General features: G+C 31.4%; 1 protein-coding gene and 1 long non-coding RNA gene across 2 annotated transcripts; one reads left to right on the top strand and one right to left on the bottom strand.

Annotated features, from left to right (window-relative positions):
* Positions 1-1,139: 1,139 nt before the first annotated feature.
* LOC143190815 (uncharacterized) lies at positions 1,140-25,732 on the top strand. Its single transcript, XM_076395381.1, has 14 exons — positions 1,140-1,293; positions 5,152-5,270; positions 5,324-5,402; positions 9,887-10,044; positions 10,098-10,201; positions 10,266-10,327; positions 11,573-11,741; positions 11,784-11,817; positions 17,722-17,803; positions 17,867-17,985; positions 18,041-18,119; positions 21,096-21,250; positions 25,306-25,412; positions 25,474-25,732. Exons 1-14 carry the CDS (start codon positions 1,215-1,217, stop codon positions 25,676-25,678), a joined length of 1,551 nt encoding a protein of 516 aa, XP_076251496.1. The 5' UTR covers positions 1,140-1,214; the 3' UTR covers positions 25,679-25,732.
* On the bottom strand, positions 14,943-15,331 carry LOC143191574 (uncharacterized). Its single transcript, XR_013004551.1, has 3 exons — positions 15,276-15,331; positions 15,138-15,209; positions 14,943-15,082 (listed from the first exon to the last, which is right to left on the bottom strand). It is a non-coding gene; the product is annotated as an uncharacterized LOC143191574 (long non-coding RNA).
* Positions 25,733-27,091: the final 1,359 nt, after the last annotated feature.

Genomic DNA, 27,091 nt, shown 5'->3' with positions numbered 1-27,091 from the left:
TTATAAACCAAGAAATGTTGTAAACCGAAAGTCTAATAAACTAACTATGTTAAGACGGGCTATATAGATTTTTACTAAGTTTTGCCAATCTGTGGGGTGGCAGTAAATATTTAAAAAATGCAGGTAAGATGTTTTTTTAGGTTATTTGATCCAGTAGAACATGAATTATCGAAATATACATAATACAATATTTGTCACTTTTACACACGTTAGTACTATTAACCCAGATTTATTAATTAACAGTTTTACTTTTATTTTAACCTGGTTATTAGTATCATTAATGTCACATCGAGTTTCCCCAACTGTTATAATTACGTTTTAATTAAATTGATACTATAAAATAGAAAAAAACATAGAAAAATATCCTTGTTTCATTTACAAAGTTTGTTCGGCATGCTGTTGTTTTCTATAAAAAGTTTAATTTATGAATTTTTCATCAGCTGAATTATATCTAACTCGACAAACCTACACGATTCCTCGTAAAACAATGAAAATTAAAATGGCTATCGTTTTTTTCATACAGCTTATCAATAAAAAGTTTTTTGTATTTTAATGTTCATTTTTGTAAAATAATGTTTCTTTATGTTTTAGCGCCTCATTTTTGCAGGCCATGGTTTATCTTAATTCGACGTATTCAAGGTAGATGGAGGAATATGGAATCATGGTTTGGAGAGAGCTCTAATTTAACTCTAATTAACTGAGGACAGAAATTCTGTCTCACTCAAACTCATTATTGTCGTAATTGAGATGGTTGTTCCTTGTCGAATTTTAAATTCTAACAAACAAGCATGCATATCATATCAATCATACATCATCAAGTTAGCTATTTAAAATGTGGCTTTTTAATAGATCAGATATATAATATCTTATTATCGGTAAGTCATTTTTTTAATGTTATACCGTCTTGAATATTTATAATTTTAATTAACCACAATTAGTAGCATTTAAACCTTCTTCCGTTGGAAAAGACCTAAGTGGTAAAATATCGTGTAGTTGCACGAAAATGAAAATTCCGATAAATGTATACTTTATGCACTGTATGTAGAGTAAAATGCCTATTAAAAACGTAAACAATAGCAATTACGATTGTATACATTATCAGCACATTGTCACTGGGAAGTTTACATCATACTGGTGTTCTCTTTAGTATAAAAGGTACTACAAATTGTTTCAGATTTCATTTAGTCAAGACTGTGAGTAAGCTATTGACCAAAATGCAGTTTGCTTTAGTTGTTTGTTTAACTCTGTGTGCTTTAATGCCGGTTTTTGCGTCCCAGTGCAGCAAGGTGTTCAGTAAGTTTCATAAAAGTGTATTTATTTTTATTTCAATTTGAATGTCCAATCGAAAACTTGATTTGTTTTGTTAATTGAAAGTAAATTTTAAAATAAAAACAATCAAAATACATTTAAAAGTTATACATTTTTCATAGTTTATATATTTTTCACTTTTTCTATAATAATGACAAAAATCTAGTTTATTGTTATTATTTGAAATATATTTCTTGGTTTCTCACATATTGATAAATAACTAATATAATTTTAATATTAGCTATTAACGTAATAACTAATGATACTTTTTAAGATAGGATTCGGCCTACCCTTATATCTGAAAAATTAACTAATTAAAATTAATTAATTAAAAAATTAAAGGAAATTTAAAAAATTAAAGCATATAATTTGAAACTTTCATAAATATATCGTTTAATTTAAAATTAATAAGAATGTGTAAATAAAATGCTCGATTCTATTTTTATGATTAATTAATATTAATTGTTTTAAACAGTATACATTTCCTGTAGATAGTTTTTATAAAATGCTTGCTCGATTAAATTATACTTAGGATTACATAAATAAAATATCTAAAAAATTATACTGTTCGTATCAGTATTTTTTTGCAATTATTTCATATTTTAAATCATTCTTTCTAGAAACTAGGTGTTGTAGCCAAAATAAAATAAAAAAAAATAATACATACAAGGTGAATGATTTTCTTAAAAGCAATTATATATATTCAAATTAAAAATTTAAATTAGTATTCGATATAACAAGTCAATAATATTTGTGTTTCGAAACTTTTTACTTCATTTAAGCTTTTACTATATTTATTTTCATATTTATATTTAGCTTTTGCATACATATATAGTAAGTGTAAAAACTTTGAGTAAAATCTTGCTCTTTTGGTTTGAACCAACAATTTAATTTAAATATTGGCCTCCATAAATGCCTCCAAAACAGATACTTAATATTTTTCTCTCAACATTCAGTTGTTTTGTCAATAACATTAAATTAAAAAAGAAAAACAAAATTTACAGTAAATAATCATGTTCAAAAACAATCAAATGTTCATTCAACATTTGATATCTTCAGAGCTGAGGAAAATTATAAAAATGTCACATAATAAAAGTAGAAAATGATGATGAATTTTCATATTATATATTTCATATATATATATATATATATATATATATAATCAAAAACAATGCACTACAAGTATATGATCGTTATTAGACAGCTGTTGCGAAGGCCACTATTTAGTACTATTTGTTCTACATATGTTCGTGTTTTATAATGTTACCTGATAAAAAAGTTAGATTTTTCATTATAAAAATAGACTTTTTTTTTCCTTTTAATACAAGCTAATGGATAATAGCTTTTAAGTTTCTCGATAAAACATATGACTAAGTATTCCAATTTTCAGTTAATAATATAATTAGTATGTGTTGTATATATTACAATTATCATTTTTTAGTGATATATCATACGTTTTTAAAATTACCTGTTATGTTTTTTTAACTATTTATATTTATTGTCATTGTTGTGGTGTTACATATAATTATCATTGCAGCAATTTTGAAACTATGATACCAGCATATATTTTCATTGATGAAGCGACGAGACGAAAATTGTAAAACGCAAAATCAAATTCAACGCCATTAATGCCATTAATAGAATGTAATTTGTATGTCATCAACATAAAAAATTTTTAATCAGCTGTGGTTTTTCTTCGCAAAACAACATACCCTTTCTTTCCAAATTCGAATACCTTAAAAAGTGTAACTACGGATGAAGTTACTCCAAACCAGTAATCCAAGAATTTGGTAATAAAAAATTGAAGGAGATTCAGGGTGAAAATCTTTGCTGAACATAGGTAGCGATTTTACAAATTTAAGAGAAAGGTAATTATTTCTAAGAGAAGCCAAGAGACGTTCACATAAGATTTTAAATGTTGTACGTTGATATAATACTTTCAACTTTGAGATAAATATTATTTTATCAGAAACAAGGCCAATTGTGTATCATATCGTTAACGATGATGACAAGCGTATACGCTATAATAATCCAAAGAGACAACATTTCCAATCAAGCCCCAGTACACCAGAAAAGTCACTCAAAGAAAACTGGTAGGATCTGAAGAGTTTAGTTATAAACAGCTTAAACCAATCGAAGCTTTGAATGGAAAATATTACTGCTACTGATTCCATATTAAATTGAAGCAAGCAAAAAAGCAATTACACAACCATTTAAAAACTATTTTTAAAACAGCATTCTACCTAACCGTGTTGCTCAATTTTAGTCCCATCTGAGTACTACGTTCTTAATTGACGTTCCTTATTACAATTTTAACGAATAATAAATGGACATTTCTTGGGATAACGTGTTTGTTCATGCTAATGCTTCCACTTTTTAACAAACATAAAACGAAAACTTTTTAACATTAAGGTTAAGAAATTAAAAATAAAAACCATGCGAAATATAATTATTTATTAAAAATGCCAAAAGCATACTTTTTACGTCTTCATTTGTTTTAAATTTGTTTTCATTTTGTTACACATATTGCACACGGGATGACATTTATCTACAAAATGAACAGTTACTGCGGAATTACTCTCAACTGCTGGAATTATGCAGTTTAAGAAAATTTCAAGTCTTGCAAGAAGAGGAATTCTCAACACTTAAACCTATTTCGACGGGAGTTCCACAGGGTAGTGTCTTAGAACCACTCCTGTATCTGCTCTACTCTATTGATATCCCAACAACAGAGAAACAGTAGTTGCAACATTTGCCGACGACACAGTTACCATGGCAAAAGATATGTACCAGCCTAAGGTTGTAGAATAATACAAGTAGCAATCAATAAGATCTACAAATGTATTAGAAACTGGAAAATACAGGTTAATAACTCCAAATCTGTCCGTGTTCATTTTGCGTTGCAGCGAAGTGACAAAAATCTAATTATATCACTTGACGGATGCCCGACGGGTTTCTTGATGGTAGGTTAAATTGGTAACATCCTGTTAGACATAAAGCAAAGCAGATCAAACTCAAAATCGAGCAACTATAATAAGCAGCCAAAACAAAATTCTACTAATTAAGTTTTAATTACCAATACCTATCGTTACCTCACCAACGAAGAGCTTTTCGATAACCGGGAAATCAAATGGATATACAAAGTGATTCAAGATTTCTTCTTAAAACATGAAATAAGATTACTAAATCACATCAACGTGGAGGCAATATAGCTACTAGAGAACACGCACAAAATCGGAAGATTGAAGCGAACCAAACAACATGAACTTGTTTAGTGTATAAGTGTATTCTTAACTTTACTTAATACATTCTGATGTATTAATCTCGTTTTTGTCTTGCTTGTGTAATAATGCAAGAACTACAGAACAGTAGTAATATATTAATTTATAAAATAAGATTATACTAAGCATATTTAATTTATCATGTAATTAATTAAAAAAAACATATCATAGTATAGGATGTCCAAAAATGTATTAAAACTTTGAATGAAACCGATAACATGTTTTTTAATTGTAATTAATTCACGACTAGGAAATGCCTCACGCACTAATTAAATAATTTCGCAAATTGCATTGCTTGTTGCTTGTTGTAATCATATGTCAGAATCAATGTCATCTAATTTATGCAGAAAGAACTCATGTCGCTACCAGTATTGGTACATTCTTCATATCTTTTGGGTTTCCCATTGTTATCTCCATTATTATTAATATTTTGAGTTGTCATTGTTAAACCTTTTTGTAATCACAAAACACGCTAGTAAATTATATCCGGAAATATGAGACAACTCTATGGTTTTGTTTGCAAATAGTAATTCATGTTATTTATTTATTTATTTAATATTAGGTAACCATGTATCCGACCAGGACAAACGAATAATTGTGGATAAACATAATGAATTTCGAAGACTTATTGCGAATGGTCAAGTTGGCGGACAACCTAGGGGTGTTAACTTGAAGCGAATGGTGAGTAACACGTGACTAAGTGCGTTGTCCTTTATTAATAACTGTTATTGCAGAAATATGATGACTCATTGGCGGCTCAGGCACAGGATATTGCAAACACCTGTGAATTCGCTCACAAAACTGTACATGATGGTAAGCAATCCAAAAAGCAAAGATGGTAATATATTGAACTATAAATTAGTTTTAGAGGGTTTTTTAATTTGAAGCTTTATTGTGAAAAATCGGTACAATATAGTTTATTCAAAATATTGTTCATTTAGGCACTACTTTTCCCATCTTTTCACGGTAATTTACAGATTCCATCTCCAAAGAATAATGTATCTTTTGAGGCCACGAATCGGGTAGTTTTTTGGTGTCTTCATAGGAAGTGAAGTGCTGTTCAGACAGGTCACGATTCATACGTAGGAACAGGTAGTAATCAGAAGTAACAAGGTCTTGAGAATACGGCGGGTGGAGTAGCACATCTTAATGTTTCCAAGTATATTTTCACCCGTTTATCAACATGTAGTCGAGAGCATGCTGAAGAATAACATTATTGTGTTTTTCCTCGTATTCTGGCCCTTTTTCGCGCAGTGCTTGGCTCGAATACATCAATTTTAGTGGTTAGCGATCTCCATTGATGGTTTCACTAGATTTTAGAAGCTCATTGTATACAACACAAAAGTGAACCTATCAAATGCGAAGCATTTACTTGAAGCCATGGATATTTGACCATTTGGTCCTCATGAATGTTTTCACTATGGAATATTGTAATGGATGCATATTTCATCGTCAGTAACAATTCGATGCACATACATATATGCCGTTGAAACAGCATTTCACACATTTTATTTAACGCTTTTCGGTCGTTATCAAGTTCTTCGTGCGATTGAAAATAGTTTCTTGTGTTACTCCCAACAATTCTGCATGTTTGTCTAGCTTTTTATACGGATCTTTATCTAGTAATGCCTTCAAATCGTTGTCTTCAAATGTGACAGTCAAGTCCGAAAGGCTCTTTGTCTTCGGTATCATAAGTAGCACTTTTAAAAGTTCGAAACCAGTAGTGACGTGTTGAAATTGATGGAGCATGTTTACCATAAGCTTCACACAGCATTCGATGATCTTTAGTCTGTTTTCTTCAAATTGTCGATGCAATTTTCTCTACACAAATTCATTCAACATGAAGTTGGTTAAAAATGTACCTGGTGCTATATAAAACACAATAACACCATCTATTATAATATTTTAAAATTAATTTATAAGTCTATATAGTTTGAGTTCTCATGAAGTTAAAATCTTCTATTAACATTTTCTTTATTCTGGACCCACTTTGGTATGTAAGGCTTAATTAATAAAAAGGTTTTAAAGTAATGAAGCTGGCTAATTCTACCGTGATTGTATCACATATATATCATATGTTATCATTTATCCCTTAAGACCGTCAGACAACATTTTTAAAATTTGGCTGTTTTACTTTATGGTTTTAGTATTAATCTATGTTAACATTTATGCTTGTATTGAATTTTTATGTATCAGTATACTGGATTGGGGAAAAATAGTTTCAAAATTATTAGGTGCTTGTATGTATTATAAACATTTTTCATTTTAAGAAGGTATTTATTGAATAAGAAAATGTATATTAATAAAAATAAAATTATTTTTCACTACTTTTTATCATATTTCTGGGAACATGACTATACTATGTCGAAAAAACGATGTTGGTTTGACAGCAATCTAAACATCGATCTATTTTCACACTTCAATAATTCGAAATCGATCAACAATCGATCTGAACAAGTAGCAGTCTGAAGGCAATATGTCTGAAGAGTAGATGGGGTGCAACAGAAGTTCTTATTCGAGCTACAGCAATCTATCCTTCACAACTTCTATTTAAACTATTTTATCTTTTTTGCAACAATGCGTCATTCAATTTATTCAAAGTTGCTCGATATTGAAACATTTCGGGATGGCATTTTCAGTCTATTCGTGTCGTAGTGGTATTTTTGTTCCTTCTGGATTTTTTCATTGTATGTAAAAGTTTGGAAACAGTTAATTCATAACTAGTAAGCTGCCTGAAAGTTTTTAAGAGTTTGGTCTGTGTTTTCGTCTAACATGCCTTGCAATTCATTATCGTTAAACTTTTATGGTCCTCCGGAGACTGAAATTAATGGTAGTAGATGAGGTTCCCGTTATATGGTGAGTGCTTCAGACCTTCCTAGAGAATCTCTTTCAATTAACATATTGACGAGTCATTAAAATATAAGTATGATATTAAATACCTATATAGGGTTTTGGTGATGAACGATAGTACCTTTTCTGCTAAAGAATTCTCGCCATTTTTTTTATTATCCTTAATTAATTTTGACACTGCAACTTCAACGTTGATTACCATATCAAACACCACAAAATGTTCGACAAATCTGCAGTGCTTTTTCCCCTTTTCAAGAATTAAGAGGCAAAATATGATAAAAATGACTTACTGGAATATCAGAGTACTACAATAATAATTTGAAATAAAATTAACACGTTCAAATTAATAATAATTTTTGACCGAGTAGACGAATGACGCTAGATATATTTATATCTAGATTTTTACTTTTCAAACTCGCTATAACATATGACTTTAAAGCATTGACTTTTAACATTGACTTTAGGAAAATTGAAAATAGTTGTTTTCCACAATTATATTCAACTCTGTCTTTTTTATACATCTAAATCAACAAACCATTCACCAAAAAATTAACTTTAATTAATTTTGAATTCCAATGATTACTATCGTTGGGTAAATACATTTTCTTTTGTAAATCTTATCTCTTAAAGATCTATTAAAACAATCATTTACTGGAAAAGTTACTAATCATCGAAAATAACATTCTTGCAAGCAATTCGATAAGGATATTTACTGTGTGTTAGAATGACGTAAGAGGATTACTTTTTTAATAAATAGAGCAATGATTTTTTTATTATTTAATTATTACATTTTTACTAGTCGATTTCGAGTAACTTACAATTTGTCATGCAGAACATCCGCATATTCATATAGGTTTCAGTATTTGCTTATATAATAGCAATAATATAATTGTGATTTTCTTCCAATTAGCCAGTACATTTTCCTATATTTCATTTCCAGTCCTTTTCTTTTCTTCTTTATACGTTCCTTCCAGCGAAGTTTTGCATCGAGATTCATTCCGAAATTTTAGCGTTGTTGCGATATATGGTATTATTTTCCAAGCTTGTGTTCAATTATTTATATTGTCACTTGCCTGTTGTAATTTTCGTTAGACTTTTTCACTATTGTGTCCGACAGCTATAATCGCACTATCATCAGCAAATGTATCCATCGTAATATTTTCCATTTGTGGTATGTTACAATTATAGAGTAGATAAAGCATTGGCCCCAGTACACTTCCTTGTGTATACACCTGCTTTATCTGCTCTTATTGTAGAGTAAGCATCTAAAAAATACGTACATCTAAAAATAAAGCTGATCATACTTTTTACTTTCGTAGGCTTTTTCAATCAACATCTGCTATTCTGTGAACCTGATCAATTGTTGAATGCTTGTTAATAAACCCAAACTGATGTGTTGGTATTAGGTTTTTTCTCTCTATGATCGATTTTATTCTTTTCATCAGGAGTTTTTCAAAAACCTTAGATATTACTGGCAGCAGTGATATAGGTCTATAGGCTTTTATTTCGTTTGGTGACTTCCCAGGTTTTGGGATTATTATAATTTCCGCCATTTTCCAAATGCCTGCGACATATTTTAATTTAATGCTGTATCGATCAATTTGGTGAGTTTTATAATTCCCTTTCTTGGTAGTTTTTGCAGTAATTTTTAATGTTATTATTCGTCTGTTATTAAATCGTAGCCTGGTGGTTTCGTCGGTTTAATGTCAATTTTAATAACTGTGGTTAGCTCTTTCAATCATCGAATTTTCAGCTTCTATGGCAAATTATATTTAATATATGTTTTGTTTGGTTTGAAAGTCTTTTCTAGATATTCAGCAAATGCTTCTGCTTTTTGGTGATTGTCACGTGCCCAATTCCCATATAGGTCTCTTATAAGTGGACTGTGTAGACATGAGTGCTTTAGATATTTTGTAGTTCTCCAGAGTGAATAATCATTTTGTTTATCATCTGTTAAATTTATCAGATAGTCATTTATGGATTTGTTTTGAATTTCCAATATTTCCTTTTTCAATCTTTGGATTATATTATTAAAGTATTTTTATTTTCAGCTGTTCTGTTTTGTTGCCATATTTTTCGTAATTTACGTTTTTCAGCTACCATTTCCTTCACTTCTTTTGGATAATTAATTCCTTTAATTGTACTCTTAATTTCTGGAGTATTATTCCAAACAGCTTGTTGAATATCTTCTACGAATTTGTCTGCTTCAAAATTTAATTGTTCAGTTGTCTTGAGGGGTACATTTAGTTGAATTCGTTTGTTCAGTTCTTCAGCGAATCCTTCCCAGTCTGTTCTCTCATTTGTTAACGTTGGATTTCTTTTTTTTTTCTTATTTATTTTCTTTATATATTTTCGCTCAATGTCAAAATCACTGGCGTACGATCTGAACTAGCCATGAAAATGTTAATTAGAAGTCGTATTACTATACTGATTACTTTTTATTTTAGGTAGATGGTTTGCTGTCGGGCAAAATCTATACATCTCATATTCTACAGCATACAGCCCAGAAGCGCAATGGTCTGAAGCTATTCAAGCTTGGTTTGATGAACACAAGGACTACAGTTTCGGATCAGGGTTTTCTTCGAATACCGGACATTATACTCAAGTAATATTTGGTAGTGTTTGTTACATTTCTAGTTCAATATTTTATGTTTGTAGCTGGTCTGGGCTGAAACCGAATTCGTAGGATGTGGTTACGTAAACTTTGCAACTAATGATTATTGGACTTACAGGAGGTTATATGTTTGTAACTATGGACCAGCGTGAGTATACTTTAAAGGCCTTAGTTTGACGTTAGCAATTAACTTTCTTGTTGTTCTTTTTTAGTGGAAACATCATTGGTAGAGTTCCTTACCAAACCGGTTCATCTGGATGTGAAAATTTATGTTAATTCTGTGATTTTTTATATTTAAAAATGTATTAACGCTTATTTTCAGTGCTATATTTGATTATGTTAATGCGTTAAATTATTTTCTAAATTTTAAGATTGGTTAATTAAAAAATTACGAAAATAAAATAGCATCTAAAAACGATTTTTTTGTCTATTTATTTGTCTTCAATCGACATACTATAGTGTAGACAGTGTTAACTATTCAATTTTTTTTTACTCTTTGTGTCAACAAGTATTTCTTATGTCTATATTATATATACATGGCAGAAAATCACATCATTAAGCGATTTCCTGTATAAAATATCTTAATTAATTAGTCTTATTCTAAAGTATATATATGTCCAGTAATCAGATAAGTATAGACTCAGTATAGCAGTACCAGTATAGACTTCAGTATAGACTCATACAGCAGTACCTTGTTAGCTAATAATAACTTGGATTTGCGCCCGATGAGCCAATACATGTATGAGTATGTGCTTCTTAACTATTCGGTGATAGACGTGTCAATGATATGGAATAAATACGGAATAAAATAATTTAGCGATATTTAATCATATAACGTCAATAATAAAATGTAACCAGTTACCTAAAGAAAGAAATCTCTACATTAGAAGTGATATCTTTGGTTTTGTGTGAAATACCCTTTCAAATATTTTCTAAATTTGGGGACATAATCAGAGATTCAGATTTACATTTTTTAAAATTAATTACATCTTATATTAAATGCTTAGTACAACCTTAATTTATAAGATTAATTTGTTACTATTGTTCAGTAGTACTTGCATTAATATAGTGTACAAAAAGGACAAGTGTGGTATAAATATATCACAATCTATTTCCTAAATTAAAATTATTTTGAACCACTCCTAACTCCTAATTCTAAGTAGTATTCTTTCTACGTTGTTGCGATTTAACAACTTTATTTTTATTGCGAAGGCGAAATTTTGGATAACTTCGTAAATCCATTTGATCTCAAGGTCATCGTGTAGTACTTGGTCAGTTACGTAGCGATAAGCGATTTATCTAACATTATGTTTTGCACATTAACCTACAATCAAGATGGATGCCAAAGTATTTTTTGCTTATTCTACTCGAGGAATCACGCATTTATCAGGTGGTATAATTAGATTGTTATAATTCCGCCGCCATTTATTAAGCGGTTTCTGGTCTAATTGTGAATTGACACTTGTAGTTTTTTGACCGCCCATGCAGGGATAAGTCCTTTACCATAATGCATGTGTAGTCCGAAAATATTCCGAGGATCAAGAACTGTTTCTTTTATTATTGATATTGGGATATCAGCAGTGTAGGGCATATACATACAATGGTCCCAAGACACTAACCTGTGGAACTCCAGCAGAAATAGGTTTAAATACTGACGGTTTGTATTCTTTCGAAAAGATACGATTCAAGTAATTGACAATAGTTTCGGTAACAATTTACTCATCTTGTAGATTAGTCCAAAATGCCACACCGGGCCAAGAGCTTGTGAGATACCCTTGAAATGCCTTTTCAATAACTATGTACTCTATATACTTTTATTATTCTATGTACGATTGTTGAGCTAGTAAAAGCTAAGTTTAGTTTGTTGGTCGGCCACAGTTGAGATGCAATCTATGTCATAGACATCAATCATTCCAAAAAGAGAATCAGCAAATATTGTTATATTGATTTGAAGTAAAAACGACTGATTTGGCGAAGAACAACGTTTCTTTTTAATCGTACTTAATCATACTGATATCTCATCTAGCCTATTTTCCAGTTTTAACCCATTGCGACTACTTCCTCTTTCCAAATATAAAAAAATTGCTGAGTTGTAAGAGATTTTGGTCGATGGCAGAGGTTATCCCTGAATCAAATATCCATTTTGAGGGTCTTCAGCACACCTATAATTTATAAGGAATAACAGTTAAAAGAATTGGAAAACGTTCGACTACGTGCATTGGGCTAAAAAAAGATAATGTTGAAAAATAAAACCCTTTTTGGTTAAAACCTATCTTTCATTTAAAAAGTTACTGACTTATCTTATTTTTGCCCGAACATAACATTCAACTCTCATAACAACACTACAAACTGCCTTAGAATCTGATAACTCCAGTTATAACTCATATTCTATTAACATCAGCACAATATTAATCTAAGTTATTTATAATCCAGCAAAAATGTTTGTCTTAAAAGTCTTCTTTTATTTCATAAAAATATATACTAAACTAATAGGCTTACTATATAAAAATGTACATTTCAATAATGTACAAAATGTTTTTAAGTTAATATTATTTATTGCAAGTTTTTTCTTACCACTTTTAAGTAAAGTTGCTTTAACGAGACTTCATGGTTTGCTTAAACTCTTTTTTTTGGAGTTAAATAGAGAGTTTTTAGAGAAATGGAGAGTTTTTAGAGAAATGTATGTTTCGGATAATATAAATAGGACACCCTTGAGGATTATCACAAAATGCATCCGGTCTAACTTAATATAGTTAATAAGATAATAACCTCAAAATAATTATCTTGTTTTTATAATACAATAGATAGAGGTTCGAAATAAAAACAAAGGTAATATGTATTGTAACTATTTTTTAGTATAAATTAATTATACAAACACGTGATTATATATTAAAAATTAGAGTTTTATAAACGTATCGTCGAGATAAAATTAAAAGATAGGAATTAATTAGGAAATAAATTAATAAACTAGTAAATATACTAGCCTAAGATTATTGGAAGTTTGTCAAGTCGAAGACGCCAGACTATTTATCCATATTAAAATAATTGACAACAGGAAAAACTGGTAAGATTTAAACACATCAATACAAAATAATGTATATATACGTTCCTAAAATACTCATTTTTTTTTTGTTAGAATTTGATTCTGATATATTATTTAACATAATATCTTGTTGTTAAACGATATTCAATTCTCCAAATTATTCGTCACCAACATAAAAAAACCTATATTTATTAAGAACTCTATAAAAGAAACTTTGTTCGCCATCTATTATATAGGTAACAAAATAATATTTATTTAAATCAAGTGAAAACCTGTATTTATATTTATCTGGCAAAAACACAATACGAGATTGAGCAACAGCCATAATCTCCTGTTTCGACAAATATAAAAATAATATATATATTTATTAATTACATACAGGTTAATATATACAGTTTATTTTAAATTATATTATTGATTGGTTTTTGTTACATCTGTTGACAAGGTAGACAAGGCAACCAGTTGTGTAGAACTTGAATTTTTCGGTTGCCTGTCCTTCGCCAGATTATATTATATTGATATTTATTAAATTTTGGTACAAACATATTACATTAAATTTCGTTTTACAAAATTATAAATACAGGTGATTAATTCATATTTTTATAAGTAACATATGTACTTTTTTTACAAAATGAAACTCAGGAACGGATTTATAAAAAAAAGTATGTGACCAATTATACTTCGGGTCTGGTTGGCTGTGATTATATATACGTATTTTACGACAAATCTGACATCTATATATATAAGAAATTCTACTTGTAACTGTAGATCAGCGAAAGATGAAACAGATAAATTTTAAGGCAGTGAAATTTTAGTGCGGTAGATAAAATCCTTATTTTTCCTATAACATTTCTAAGGGAAGTAATGTTTGATAGGAAACTAGTAGAAAACTGTAATAATGTTGGTGAAGATGTTACAGTTTTAATTTCATTACAAGATATTTTTGCAGATATCTTTTCTGGTGAACTTGCTACAGGTATTTATTCTGTTGAATAGATATCTCTAAAAATTAAACCACTAATCAGAGTTATACATATCCAATGGCATCTTCAATTTTGATAACATCATAAAATCGACTTATAATGCGATCTCCCCTGTATAAAAACGTAACCAAATTATGTTCTGCCATGTCACCAGAGGTCGCGCAAAGCGTATTTATTTAGTACGTGGAGATTTAAAAAATAATATTAAAATTTATTAGTAGGGAGGAAATTAAAAAATAGAAATTCAACTAAATATTTTATTTAAAAACTATTTAACATTTGTTTAAAATATTTTCTAAATACATGAAAAAAATCTAATATGACGACTTATCACTTATTTTCTAATTGTACATTATTATTGCTTTAAATATTCTAACATATAAAACTATAAGTAAAATTATTTGTTCAGAGTATACTTGAATATAGAATATTTAAATGTATTAAAGGTAGTAATTACGTGTTGCAATTTTGAATACAAAATCTCCTTTTCTTGTTTATGGTTTTTTTTACAGGTTTGTCCATATGATATGTAGCCATGCAAAATTTTTCATTCCTTCCCTTTGTAATCCTATTTACTTCTTTCATCCACCAGAGCAAGCAACACTTAATTATTAGTTTTGTTATTATATTTCCCTCACCCAGATGTTGAACACTTAGTTCGTAATAGTAATAGTGTAAAGTAATAATTTTGAAAAATTGTGACATTTGCTAGTATAACATATTATCCAGAATTTTCTTTAAATTTGCTTTAACACATACTTTTGTCAATACCTAAAAAGTCTAGAAAGGGTTTCAGAAACATGTAAATTAAACTAAATTCCTGTTATCGTGAGATAACATTTGTCAAACTGGCCAGCATACTTCCTCGGCTCTGTTTTTTGTTTATTTATTCTATTAACATCTTTAGAACTAGAAACTACTAGTTTGTATACATGCCAGGTTTCTGGAGTTACCATAAGATGTCAAGTAACATTAATTGCAAATAGTATCTGATCTCTGGATTCTATAAAATAAGAATTATAAAAAACAGCAAGATAACAAAAAGATATTACACTTACTTCTTTTTGCCGTTGTATGGTTTGGCTCTTGCTTGTCTGAAGTGGAACGAACGTACTATATTTCAATATAACCTATATACTCACATAATATAATTTCAAGTACTGAAGCATCCCTATTTTGAAAAAAATTGTACTTACTTTTTACACTACATTTGGTCTACCACATTTGGGTCTTTGTTTGCTGGTTAAAAATGCCGAAAGAAAGAAATCTGTAATTTTTTCATCGGCGTACTCTAGCGGCTTGGCGGTGTACTGAGATCATTGCTACAGGTGTGTTCATTTAAGTTCCCATTCTATATTTCAATGTTTTGTAGGTAACACTCAACTCTACATAGCAATAACTCTAGAGTTTTCATAAGTGAAGTTTTTTTTGGACGGGCCATTAAGCATAAAACAAGAGGAAATGGAAGAAGCATTAAATTTAAGTAACTAAGATTCCTTAACAAATTTTGTAACATGATTTAGATTACATTTGGTAGATTTAATACATTTTTAAATTCTCGACAGTTAATTATTGTCGGTAATGTAGGAGGTATGTTGATTTTGTTAACCTGGAAGAGTTTGTTGTATGCAGAACTTCAGGTTATTGAGTGAGAGGGCTCAAGCTTATCTTAACTTCAAGCTTATAGAATCGCTCTCAAGTTTGACATTAATATTGGTTTAATATCGTCTGCAAATTACTGTTTTCCATCGTTGCGAGCCTATCTTGTCACTTGTAGTATTGGAAACAGTGCTTATCTGTTTTTATGAAGCTCAAATTAAATAAGAAAGCGGCATTTTCCGTAACTTGTGTTAATTAGTTAGGTTGAAATGGTTAATGTAGAAGTGTGTTGTTTATGCTTATGAAATGATAGTTTTTTGTAAGAATGTTTTCAAATTAATATAGCTAAAAGATGGTTTAGCATGAAGTAATATTAATTAATTTTGCTAAATCATTTTCAATAAGCAAAGAAACTTTTGAAACTATTATAATTTGTTTCTTTACAGCGGAATTTATTGAGAAAAACTGGTGCAGTGTACATTATTCAGCAAGCAACAATGGAAACATAATTTTCTACAATTTTTACAATTTTGCTGGCAACATGGCATTATCATGCAGCAAAATTATGTCGGTTTAGGAGATATTGAAAAAAAAAATTCTTAAATATTATAAAAAACTGTTTAATTAAATTTTAGAGGTTTACTAAAAATATCACTACATTTTAAAATATTAAAGAATATCAATATTTTCTTGGGTCGATATATCAATATTTTTATATTTTATTAAAATTTCGGTATATATTTTGCAAGATATGGATATTTTTTCTAATTATTCAAAAAAAAGTTCAATTTTTTTTCTCCGATATATCGATATGTTTCTGGGACCCTGTCACCCTTATTTCAAACTATATTGGCTGGTTTCCCCGCTTTGCAAGATTTTTCTGCCTTGTTTGGGTTTTTTAGCGATGTATTAGGAACCCTAACATCATCGATACACAACAAAATGTCTAATTATAACACAAAATTAGTAAAATAATGTATAAATAAGACTAAGACCAATACAAAACTTCCAGTGCGACCAAAACATCAACGTAACGTGCAGATTTGGAAAGTTTTAGCGCACATTTTCAAATTTCAAAATTTCACTATTTCAAATATCAATTTTTCTTTTTTTTTATGGAAATAACTTTCATTCCGGGGTGAGTTAATACATCGAATTGTCATAAAGTAGTATTATTGAAATGAACTTACCCTGTATTTACCAAGACAAACCAAAATTATATCGAGGCAAACCTACTGTGAAATATTTTATGATAATTTTAAGATACAGATGCAAATGTATTTGACAGTACTACCAAAATATTAACTTCAGGTAGTTGGTAGTACTACTGCACTATAAAATAAAATATATGTAATAAAATTATATACATTTGATGACTTTATATTTTATATTTTGAGAATATATGGCTAATATTGAACAGATATGAAGGTTCAGTGTGTTCAGTTATATAGATATCTTCGTTAGCCGATATTAAAAATATAAATAAATAAAAATATTTCTTAAATATTATAAAACCCTTTTTAATTAAATTTTACTTTTTAATTTAATTTTTAATTTGCATTTAAAATTTTTACTCAATTCTAAAGATACCGCTATATTTTAAAATATTAAAGAATATCAATATTTTCTTGGGCCGATATATTAATATTTTTATATTTTATTAAAATTTTTCCTAATTATTCAAAAGCTCAGTATTTTTTTTTCTCCAATATATCTATATAAGGATGTATACTGTAACACCTCATAAAATACACAGCATATTTTATTAACCAGAAATAAAGCATCCTACTCGGAACCACATGAATCAGAACTGTGATTTTTGTTTGTACTCTTACTAATTCTTATTTCCTAAATTAAAATTATATACCTTTCATTGTAATAGTGTAAAAAATACGTGGTGAAGATATTCATTATTTATTTTTAACTTAATCTTTCAATGTTATATTGTACTGATATACATATGTCAGAGAATTATAATCCCCTGTACTTTTATATAAATGATGCTGTTAGTACTGTTACATTTAGATTTGCGGTTGGTTTTAACTAATTAAGAACACGATGATTTTGATATCAAAACTTATATTTTTATGTGCGGTTATTAAAATAAGTTATGGAGAGTTAGTGGGTAAATTATATTTACATGAACAAGTGAGTTGTATAATATATTAGTTTTGCTTTAAATTTAAAGAATTTGGAGTGACCGCATCTGAACAAAAAAGTATAGTTAATATACATAATGAGTATAGACAAATGGTGGCAAATGGATCGCTTTCCGGCCAGCCTGTTGGAACTAATATATTAAGAATGGTAAGATTTAGTAATAAATATTTTTCTAAATTCCTTTAAAATCATTTTTCTTTAGTACTATGATGATTATCTAGCTCAGGAGGCACAAAAAATTGCTAACACTACCGTATATGCACATTCTTCTGTATCTGATGGTAAGTTAAACTATTAATGTATAGGAAACTATATATAGTCCGTTTAATAAAACATCTAAATTGATGACTTCAAAACGTCGCAATATTGCCGCATTTACTTTGAGTTCCAGTCCATTTTGGGTTTGAGATAACAAAAATATTATCAAATATCATTTATTTTAAAATTATAGTGCATATATTATCGAAAGACTTAAACTACAATTAATGATATAGTCATAATAATTAGAGCTGTGTTGTTTTATATTTACATTGAATTCTTTTCCACACCACTTATGAGGTAGAGTTCCAGGCGTGTTTTTTTATGTAGTGGTATTCCCTGGCGGCCTAATCCGACTAATTAACAATTGTATTTCCAAGTAATGTATTTTACATTCATCCGAGAGCATATTTGCCATTTACGTTCAGTTCTTGTTTCCTTCGATACAGTGATTCCTTATAGTCCTTTTAATATGACTGTATTTGTCTTTACTTTGTTATTTTAGTGTATACATTTTTCTTGATAAAACTAGATTTAATCACTGTCATATCCCTAATGCATTTTCCATATCTGCAAAACAGTTCTTTCTCTTCTTATACATTTTAGTCAAATGGTCTGATCGAGTGCATTCAAACAGAGGGTGATATTAACCACTCCTGTTTCCAGCACGAAGGAAAACTTTTGTAAATACATCTGAAATATGTAAATTTCCCATGTCATCTCAATATAAAAAATGAAATAAGTCTCTTGAAATTATTGTATGCTTTTAAAAATTGTATTTTTTTTAAATGCAGTGTCTGTAAGTTCCTTTAGACCTATTTATGGGTTATTTACTCTATTTAAATCCTATTTTATCCAACAGTGTATGAAAGGATGTTATTCATCCATCAAAGAGCTGCATATCTCTAAGCTTTCTGAAGATACTTTTCCGACTAACAGTTTCATCTGAAATAGTTTTATTAAATTTTCTTTACATTGAAAAAACTACTCACTGTTTTTATACGTTTTATTTATTTGAACTCTGATAAAGCTAACATCAAACTGATCTTGATTTGTCACTCCCTTCCTATGATGATAATTTCTTTTTGGTGGATCCAAGATTATATGTTTGCTATTTTGAGATATATTAGTGACTGTTCCCATACTAATATTCAGTGTGGCTGCACTGCTTTTTAATTAGAATAAAACGAGAAGGAAAATATTGTCTTGTTTTAAAACGAATTTACAAATTGCGACAGGCAACATTTTCTTGATGTGAGTTCACTGTTACTTGGGGTAGACTTATTAGATTGCTATTAATCAATATTGTTGCCTCTTATGAGATATAGTCTCATTCAGAAGTTTATATGTTGTATCATTTTCAGTATAGTTTAACTGGTAATTGGCCTAGAACAAAGTACTTCAGCGATATTTATTGCCAAAAGTGTATCAATGTAAACAACTTTTAATTCCATGATTTTTACATTTATAACTATAATATATATATATATATATATATATATATATATATATATATATATATACTTATATATATATATATATATATATATATATATATATATATATATATATATATATATATATATATATATATACTTTTAAATAATTCGAGGACACAAAGTCAATTAAATGTACTAATTAGTCGGAAGATAGTCTCAACTTAACCTAAAATCAAAGAGATTGGTTTATCAGTCAATCATAAAGCCAATTTAGACCTATGGGGTGCAAATATGGGGTTGAACTAAGACATCAAACCAACTAGTAATCCAACGTACCTAAAATAAAATTATATGATTAATTACCAATGCTTACCGCTACGTGACCAACGAAGAGTTGCACGATGACCTCGAAATCAAATGAACATACGAAGATTTCGCTTTAAAATAAGGCTGCTAAATGACAGCAGCGTTGAAGAAATAGAGTTACTAAACAACACGCAGAAAATCAGAAGTTTGAAGCGAGCAAAACCACACGAACTTGTTTTGTATATAAGTGTATTCTTAACTTTAGCTTAAGTAGATTAGTTTTATTTTAATTTGGAAAATACATACTGATATATTAATCCCATGCTAGCCTTGCTTGTGTATTAATGCAAGTATAACAGAACAGTAGTAATAAATTAATTTGAAAATTAAGATTGTACTAAGCATATCTAATATAAAATGTAATTAATAAAAAATACTTAGAAATAACTTAGAATAAATTAGTGCTAATTAAATATATCTCTAAAAAATACTTTTTCACAGCTAAATTTGTCATATAATATTTTATAAATGTTAGTGAACTAATCCTTAAGATTATAACAATTTCTGTGTGTTACGTAACGTTCTCGCGGTTTCAGTTTTCGAACAGTATCAAAATTTTCTGGTCCAATAAAAAATGTTGAGTGATGTAGCGATGGAAGCAATGTATAGCAATGGAATGGCTCATGGAAATAAATAATTAATGGAGCTTTAGGGAACAAATTGAAATAAATCGGTCGATGTACAATATATTTTATGGATTGACAAAACTTCATGTTTTCTGGAGATTAAAGTACAAATAGTTGTCTTGGTGGTAGTATTGTCAGATGTTTATGGAGCACTTTTTTCTTTTAAAAAGGCTTTTAAATCATGTCGATCTAATCCTTTCTTCAAGCTCAAACGTCGTGACGCGTTATAGTCGGTGTATCGCATAAGTATTTGCTGTTTTAGGAGATCCTAATTAATTAATTACAACACAACAATTAGCACAAAAGAACACACAAAATGCGAAAGTTACTTGCGTAAATGTATGACTAAATCATAATTAAAACAGGATAATTATTTTATGATATTTATCCGTTATAATGGGATTTATGTTATTCCGTCAATAAAAGATTCTCAGTTTTATGTTTAATTTTGTAGTCAGTTTTAAATGCAGGTGAGAAATCGTTTTGTTTCAACTCGTTCAAATAAAACGCTTTGTTCCCGCGTCATCTATGGTGTATGCCACAAATTAACGTGTATATCTTGTTTTAGATCGATTTCAGGTTGGACAAAATCTGTATCTTTATTCATCTACCGGAGCGAGCACCGCACGGAATTGGGCAAGAGCTATAGAATCCTGGTTCAATGAATATAAGAACTATAACTATTCCGCGTGCTGTTCAGGGGGCGCCGGACATTATACACAGGTATTCTTTTAACATGTTATTGATTCGTGGTCGCGACATCTGTTGAGGAGATGCGGTACTAAAACGATTAAATGTCGCCGCCTAAGAGGCAACATTTACTTGCAGCAGCTTTTCTTTAACTTCCAGCAGCCTTTTAATTCTTCGAAATGGCTGTTTCGAAATCTCTCATACTGATGACGTGGAATGCAAACAGCTTACGCGGAAAGCAAGAGGAATTGGAAGACGTCATGACATTCTATGACTTTAACATCGTTCTCATCCAGGAAACTTTACTGAAACCCTCGCATCGTCACTTTTTTGTCTACAGAAACGATAGAACTCCGTGTCGAGGCGGTGGAACCACCATTCTCGTCAGAAAAGGAGTCAAACACGAGCTTCTTCCATCGTAATCAGTAAACAACTTCGAAACAACCTTCATTAAAAGGAAGCCGTACTCAAGCTAACTCGTGATATTCAGTCTGCTCACGAATCTGCCACAGTCAACATTTTATCACAACCCCAGCCGTGGAACAACAACCTTCCCGCTTCTCTTAAACGTGAAATTAGCATCGAAAACGGTTTATGCAGATTAGCTCGATTCACTCTTGATGCTGCAGACAAAAGGGAGGCGAACAGAGCATGCAAGGGGGTAGGGGCGGCCGTCTCGACTTGGCGAGCAATGAAATGGAACTCATTTCTCGCGGACCAAAGACTGGATGGCCCCCTTTCCTTCTGGCGTGTCTCCAAATGCCTCGTGGGGAAGACACACAATGTCATCCCCTCCCTGAAGTCAGCGGTTATAGGAAATTTCGCAGTCCAAGACCAAGACCAAGGCCAAGAAAATGTCGAGCTCCTTGCAGAGACCACACTAAAGCTAAAGACAATGATACTGTCATCAACGAATCCAACTCCATCAAAAGACCAGTAACCCCAGCCTTTCTTCTCAACGACTTCGTGCCTCCAAAGTCTCTACAGACTATGCTGGTAAACTTCAAACCAAAATATCTCCAGGTTTCGATGAATATCGATTACCCATTTAAAAAAGCTCTCGCATAAGCAGTTCGCAGAACTGGCAAACACCATTAACTCCATCATGAGACTGCAACACTTCCCGACATCTTGGAAACACGCACATATAGCGGTTATACCCAAGAAAGGAGCAAAATCATCTCCATCTGATTACAGGCCTATCAGCCTTCTCAGCGCCATTTCGAAGCTTGCCGAGAGGGCAATACCCTACGCTCTCAACTCTTTCATAAAGGAAAACAACATCATTCCAGATGAACAATTCGGCTTTCGCCACTCATCCGTCCATCAGGCTACCCGTCTGGCCGCACACATTCATCACGCTCTTGACCAACGTAAAAAGCTTGGAGCAGTTCTTCTGGACCTAACCAAAGCCTTCGACAAGGTCTGGCACGACGGATTGATCGCAAAGTGCGTGCGGTTAGGCCTCCCAGAAGATCTAACCGCTCTCATCAAGTCCTATCTCTCGGACAGATCTTTCCAGGTCAAGATCAGGGAATCACTTTCCAGTCGTAAACAAATCGATGCTGGCGTACCTCAAGGTTTCCCGCTGGCCTCAGCCTTATTTAACCTCTTTATTTCAGATCTGCTGAGATAAGAGCAAATTGACGTCGCGTTTTACGCTGACGGCACCAATTTCTTCACGGCCGCCAGGTTCCAAGTTACAATTCATGAACGTTTACAGAAGCAGCTCGATCATGCGGTCAAGTGGTTCAAATTCTGAAGGTTGCAAATCAACCCCCTGAAAACCCAGGCCATCATTTTCGATAAGAGGCCTTACACACTGCGCGTCTCGCAACTTAAGATCGACACCGCAATAATTCCATGGCTGTATAACGTCAGGTACCTAGGTCTTCACTTCGACCGGCGGTTCGGTTGGCATTCCCAAATCCAGAAAGCAATCTGAAAAAGTTCGGGGATAGCAAACCTGCTATCTTCTCTGATCTGCGCTTCTAGCAGACTGACCATCTCCATCAAATGCTTATTTTACAAGATGTTAATTCGGTCCGTACTCCTCTACGGATCTTATGTCTACTTCAAGTTTGTTACATCCAACCAGGTCAAACGGCTTCAAGTTTTCCAAAATAAGCTCCTCAGGGGAATATTAAACGCTCCATGGTTTGTCAGAAATAATCAAATTCATAGGGAAACTGACACTCCAGAAATCAAGCACTTCACATCTCAATGATTCCACTAACAACTGAGCTCAAGTTCTTCTGAAAACGCGCTTGTTCGCGAGCTGGTCGACATGATGGGAGTTTAGCACCGCGTCACCGCCAAGCTCCAGGCTGAAACGACCTCATCCGTTGCTACAGTCATAACTTTTGGCCCCATACAACAATATCCAGTTGTGTGTTAACTCAGGTTCGCGAATCAATAGAATCGCCACACCCTCGTGCCCAATAACGGCCGCCCGATCAGCGGGTGCCATATCCCCAAATTTAATGCAGTAGCAGTAGCGATCCACAGTGGTCGACTGTGAGGCGATTTCGGTTTAGTGTATTGGTAACAAGAGGCAAGCCCAGAGGCAGTCCCCCATAACCCGGTCCAACTTGTCACTCCAGGGCAAGTCTCCGCGACCAGGTATGCGTCATGCATTCCACCGCCTGGTTTTTAGGCCAGAACAAAAAAAAGGTACTAAAACGTAAAGATATTTTTTTCTGGTTGCCAACAATGCAGTTCGGATTTAAACGAATCTTCAGAAGATGGATTGCAGGATTGTTCGTAGGGTCGGTCGGTCGTAATGTGTGGCTGTCGATGCGATTGTTTGTCCGAATACTCACTACTATTTTGTGGAAGGAATTTGCACGAGAACTGAAAACACCGGTTCAAGAAATACTTGTTTATTTCGATATTAAATGGTACATGTGGTCGCCGAGAGAATGGAAAGGATATTAGGTTAGGTAAAGGAAGTACGGTAGCGCTGTGGAAGTGGTACTGTTACAAGGGGGTGGAGGAAAGGAAAGAGAGCAAGACGTCGTCGTGGTGGTCTTTAATAGTTGAGAACCGCATGGTACCGATCCACCAGCGTTTCCAACCTTAGACTTTGATGTGGGTGAATGCGTGGTGGTCTAAATGGTAGTAGCGGTCGCTATAGGATAAAAAGATGAACACGTGACATATACACAATATCAATTTATTAATAATACATCGAGCTACTATTTTCTTTTAAAATAGCTGTAATTTTTGTCGGAATAGATTCATAGAGTGTTTGAATAGTTTCCAACGGAATGTCCTCCCATTCTTTCTGCTTCAGCGATGATGAAGTCTTACTATCATACTACCCATGTTTGATGATATTTTGAAACTCTGAACTTCCTTCGTTGTGCGTATGGTCGCATTATTATCTTGGAATGTGGCAGTGTTTGGTAGTAATATGCTAGTCATAGTAAGAACTTCACTATTCTTTAAATATTAATTCGCAATAATCGGGCCAATGATGAGAGGACTGGTTGAATACAACTATATTGCTGGGCTTTTTCTGCTGCTCTTCATAAGCAAACTCGGAAGTTTGTAACCAACAATTTATATAATTATTCATCGAACAATAACACATATTTCTAGTTATCGAATGTTCAGGTTTCATCATCGTTTCCTTTTTAATCTTCGTCGATGTCTGACAGTTGACTTTGGTTTCCGGCCACTTCTCCAAATATTTTACTCTGTTTGGTCTATGCTGCCATGGTAATGGCATACAGTAGGCGTCAGCATACGTATGGTGGATACTGTCGCCTGTAAAACTATTGTAAACAACAGCTGGGATCTCTTACATTTCACTGATAGTTTGTTTTAATCGTCGCCTAACAAAATCAAATATAACCTACCATACTTACACAAAAACCATTTATACGAAAGCAGTTTTGTCAAAATCAGTATGCATTAAGATGTGTTATGATTATATATGCATAATATTAATTTTATTTTGTCTATCCCCTATATATTAACATTTAGAATTATATTTTGGATTAATAACTAACTGCTTTTGATTAAAAAAGTCACAGTTTAAATTACTTTTTTTTATTAATGATTGGATATTTTTTCTGTTTTAGGTGATTTGGGCCAAGACATATTATGTTGGCTGCGGCTATGCTTACTATACGAACATGTCTGAAACCTATGCCTACAGAAAATTCTACGTGTGTAATTATGGACCAACGTAAGACACATATAATTAAAACATAACAAAATTCCAACTAAGAACTTTTAAAAACTCTTAGGGGCAATATCGTGGGTTTATATCCATATGAAACGGGTGAGTCTCAAGGCTGTGAAGCTTTATGCGAATCAAGTGAGACTGCAACAACAGTAGCTTCAGCTGTGGTAGCAGCAGCCAGCAGTAGTGAAAAGTTGATGAATACGAAAATTGTCCTCACTCAATTGTTGTTGTCTTTTACTCTTTTTTATTTGGTTAAGTATATATAAAAAGTGATAATTTAGAATTAATAAAAGTTTTTCGACTTTCAATGACTAATTAAAGAGAGTTCTTTGATTCCTCAGTTCCATTGGCACACCCAAATGTAAATCAACAGGCTTTTCTTGGTTACTGCCCTTTTTTATATCGAAGAATCACCATGACCTCACCATGACCTCATTAAAAAAGCAACTACAGGAGGCCTACTACCTACACACAGATTGTTATTGCAAGAACCACTTCTGATAAACTTATCGCACAAGCTTTAACGCAACACAATTTCTACAGTCAATACCACACGAAACGAATTTCCCTACTCATCCCAAATAAATGTATTTTGCATGCATTCTGATCAGTGATATCTATTGCTAAAAATTCGGAGTATCAATATGAACAACTTTTAAACAACTTAACCTAACGCAAACATTCAATGATTAACATTCCTTTACGTAAAGTAATGATTTGCTTTTTTGTATGATGACATGACTGGGACGAAATGGTATGCTCAAAATTGTATTTTCGACATTCATGAAATCTGCTGCCCATGCGAAGCCCATAAAAGTCTGTTAGAAACTTATGGTTTCGTACATTGGTGATGCTTTTTCAAATATCAGTATTTTTAAAAATTTAAGTAGTGATTTTGATATTAATGACACGAATTGCCTGGAAATAAGTTCGAAGGCATTGAATTACAGCGGTTCTTGGACAAAAACATAGCTTAAGAGAGTTATGAAATTAAACGACGCATTGTTGAAATAAAGACTAAAAAGAAATAGCAGGTAACAGTGGGTAAGTTACGATCGGTTACACGTTGAAGAGGAGTTGTGAAACGTATTCACTAGATATAGCGTCGTCTGACTAATATTTTTATGAAAATTAGTTATGACGAAAATATTATATAAAACATATATTGTAGCAATTATATCTCAATCAGTACCTTTTTAAAGTGAATAAATTGTTAAAATATCAGAAAGCATATCTATATATATATATATATATATATATATATATATATATATATATATATATATATATATATATATATATATATTTCCGGTAATACAATGTGTAACTGTATCTAGTCACTGATAACACGGAGGAGCTGAGGTAATGCTTTCAAATTAAAAAAAAAAGATAACGTGAACCCTAATTCTATTATTTAAGTCAATATATTATTACAGTATATTACGAACATAAGAACTACAAAATAAGGGAAAATATAATTAATAAGCATAATTACGCAACAAATTAGATTTGTTTTGTTCGTAAGTTAATTTTGTGTATATGACACAAACTTATATTGTTACTTTTGTATTGTTTGATGGCTCGGCACCGACTTCGATCTGATCAGTTGGTAGTACTTAAAATAATATTGTAAAAAGATAAATATGTTTAGGTAGGTATTAAGCTAAATTGTATGTATA

The sequence above is a fragment of the Rhynchophorus ferrugineus genome, unplaced genomic scaffold, assembly GCF_030347505.1.
Source record: "Rhynchophorus ferrugineus isolate W39M unplaced genomic scaffold, kcgeb_rfMv2 rfM2, whole genome shotgun sequence".
Classification (NCBI taxonomy): Eukaryota; Metazoa; Arthropoda; class Insecta; order Coleoptera; family Curculionidae; genus Rhynchophorus; species Rhynchophorus ferrugineus.
This window is presented reverse-complemented; position numbering and strand designations above follow the sequence as displayed.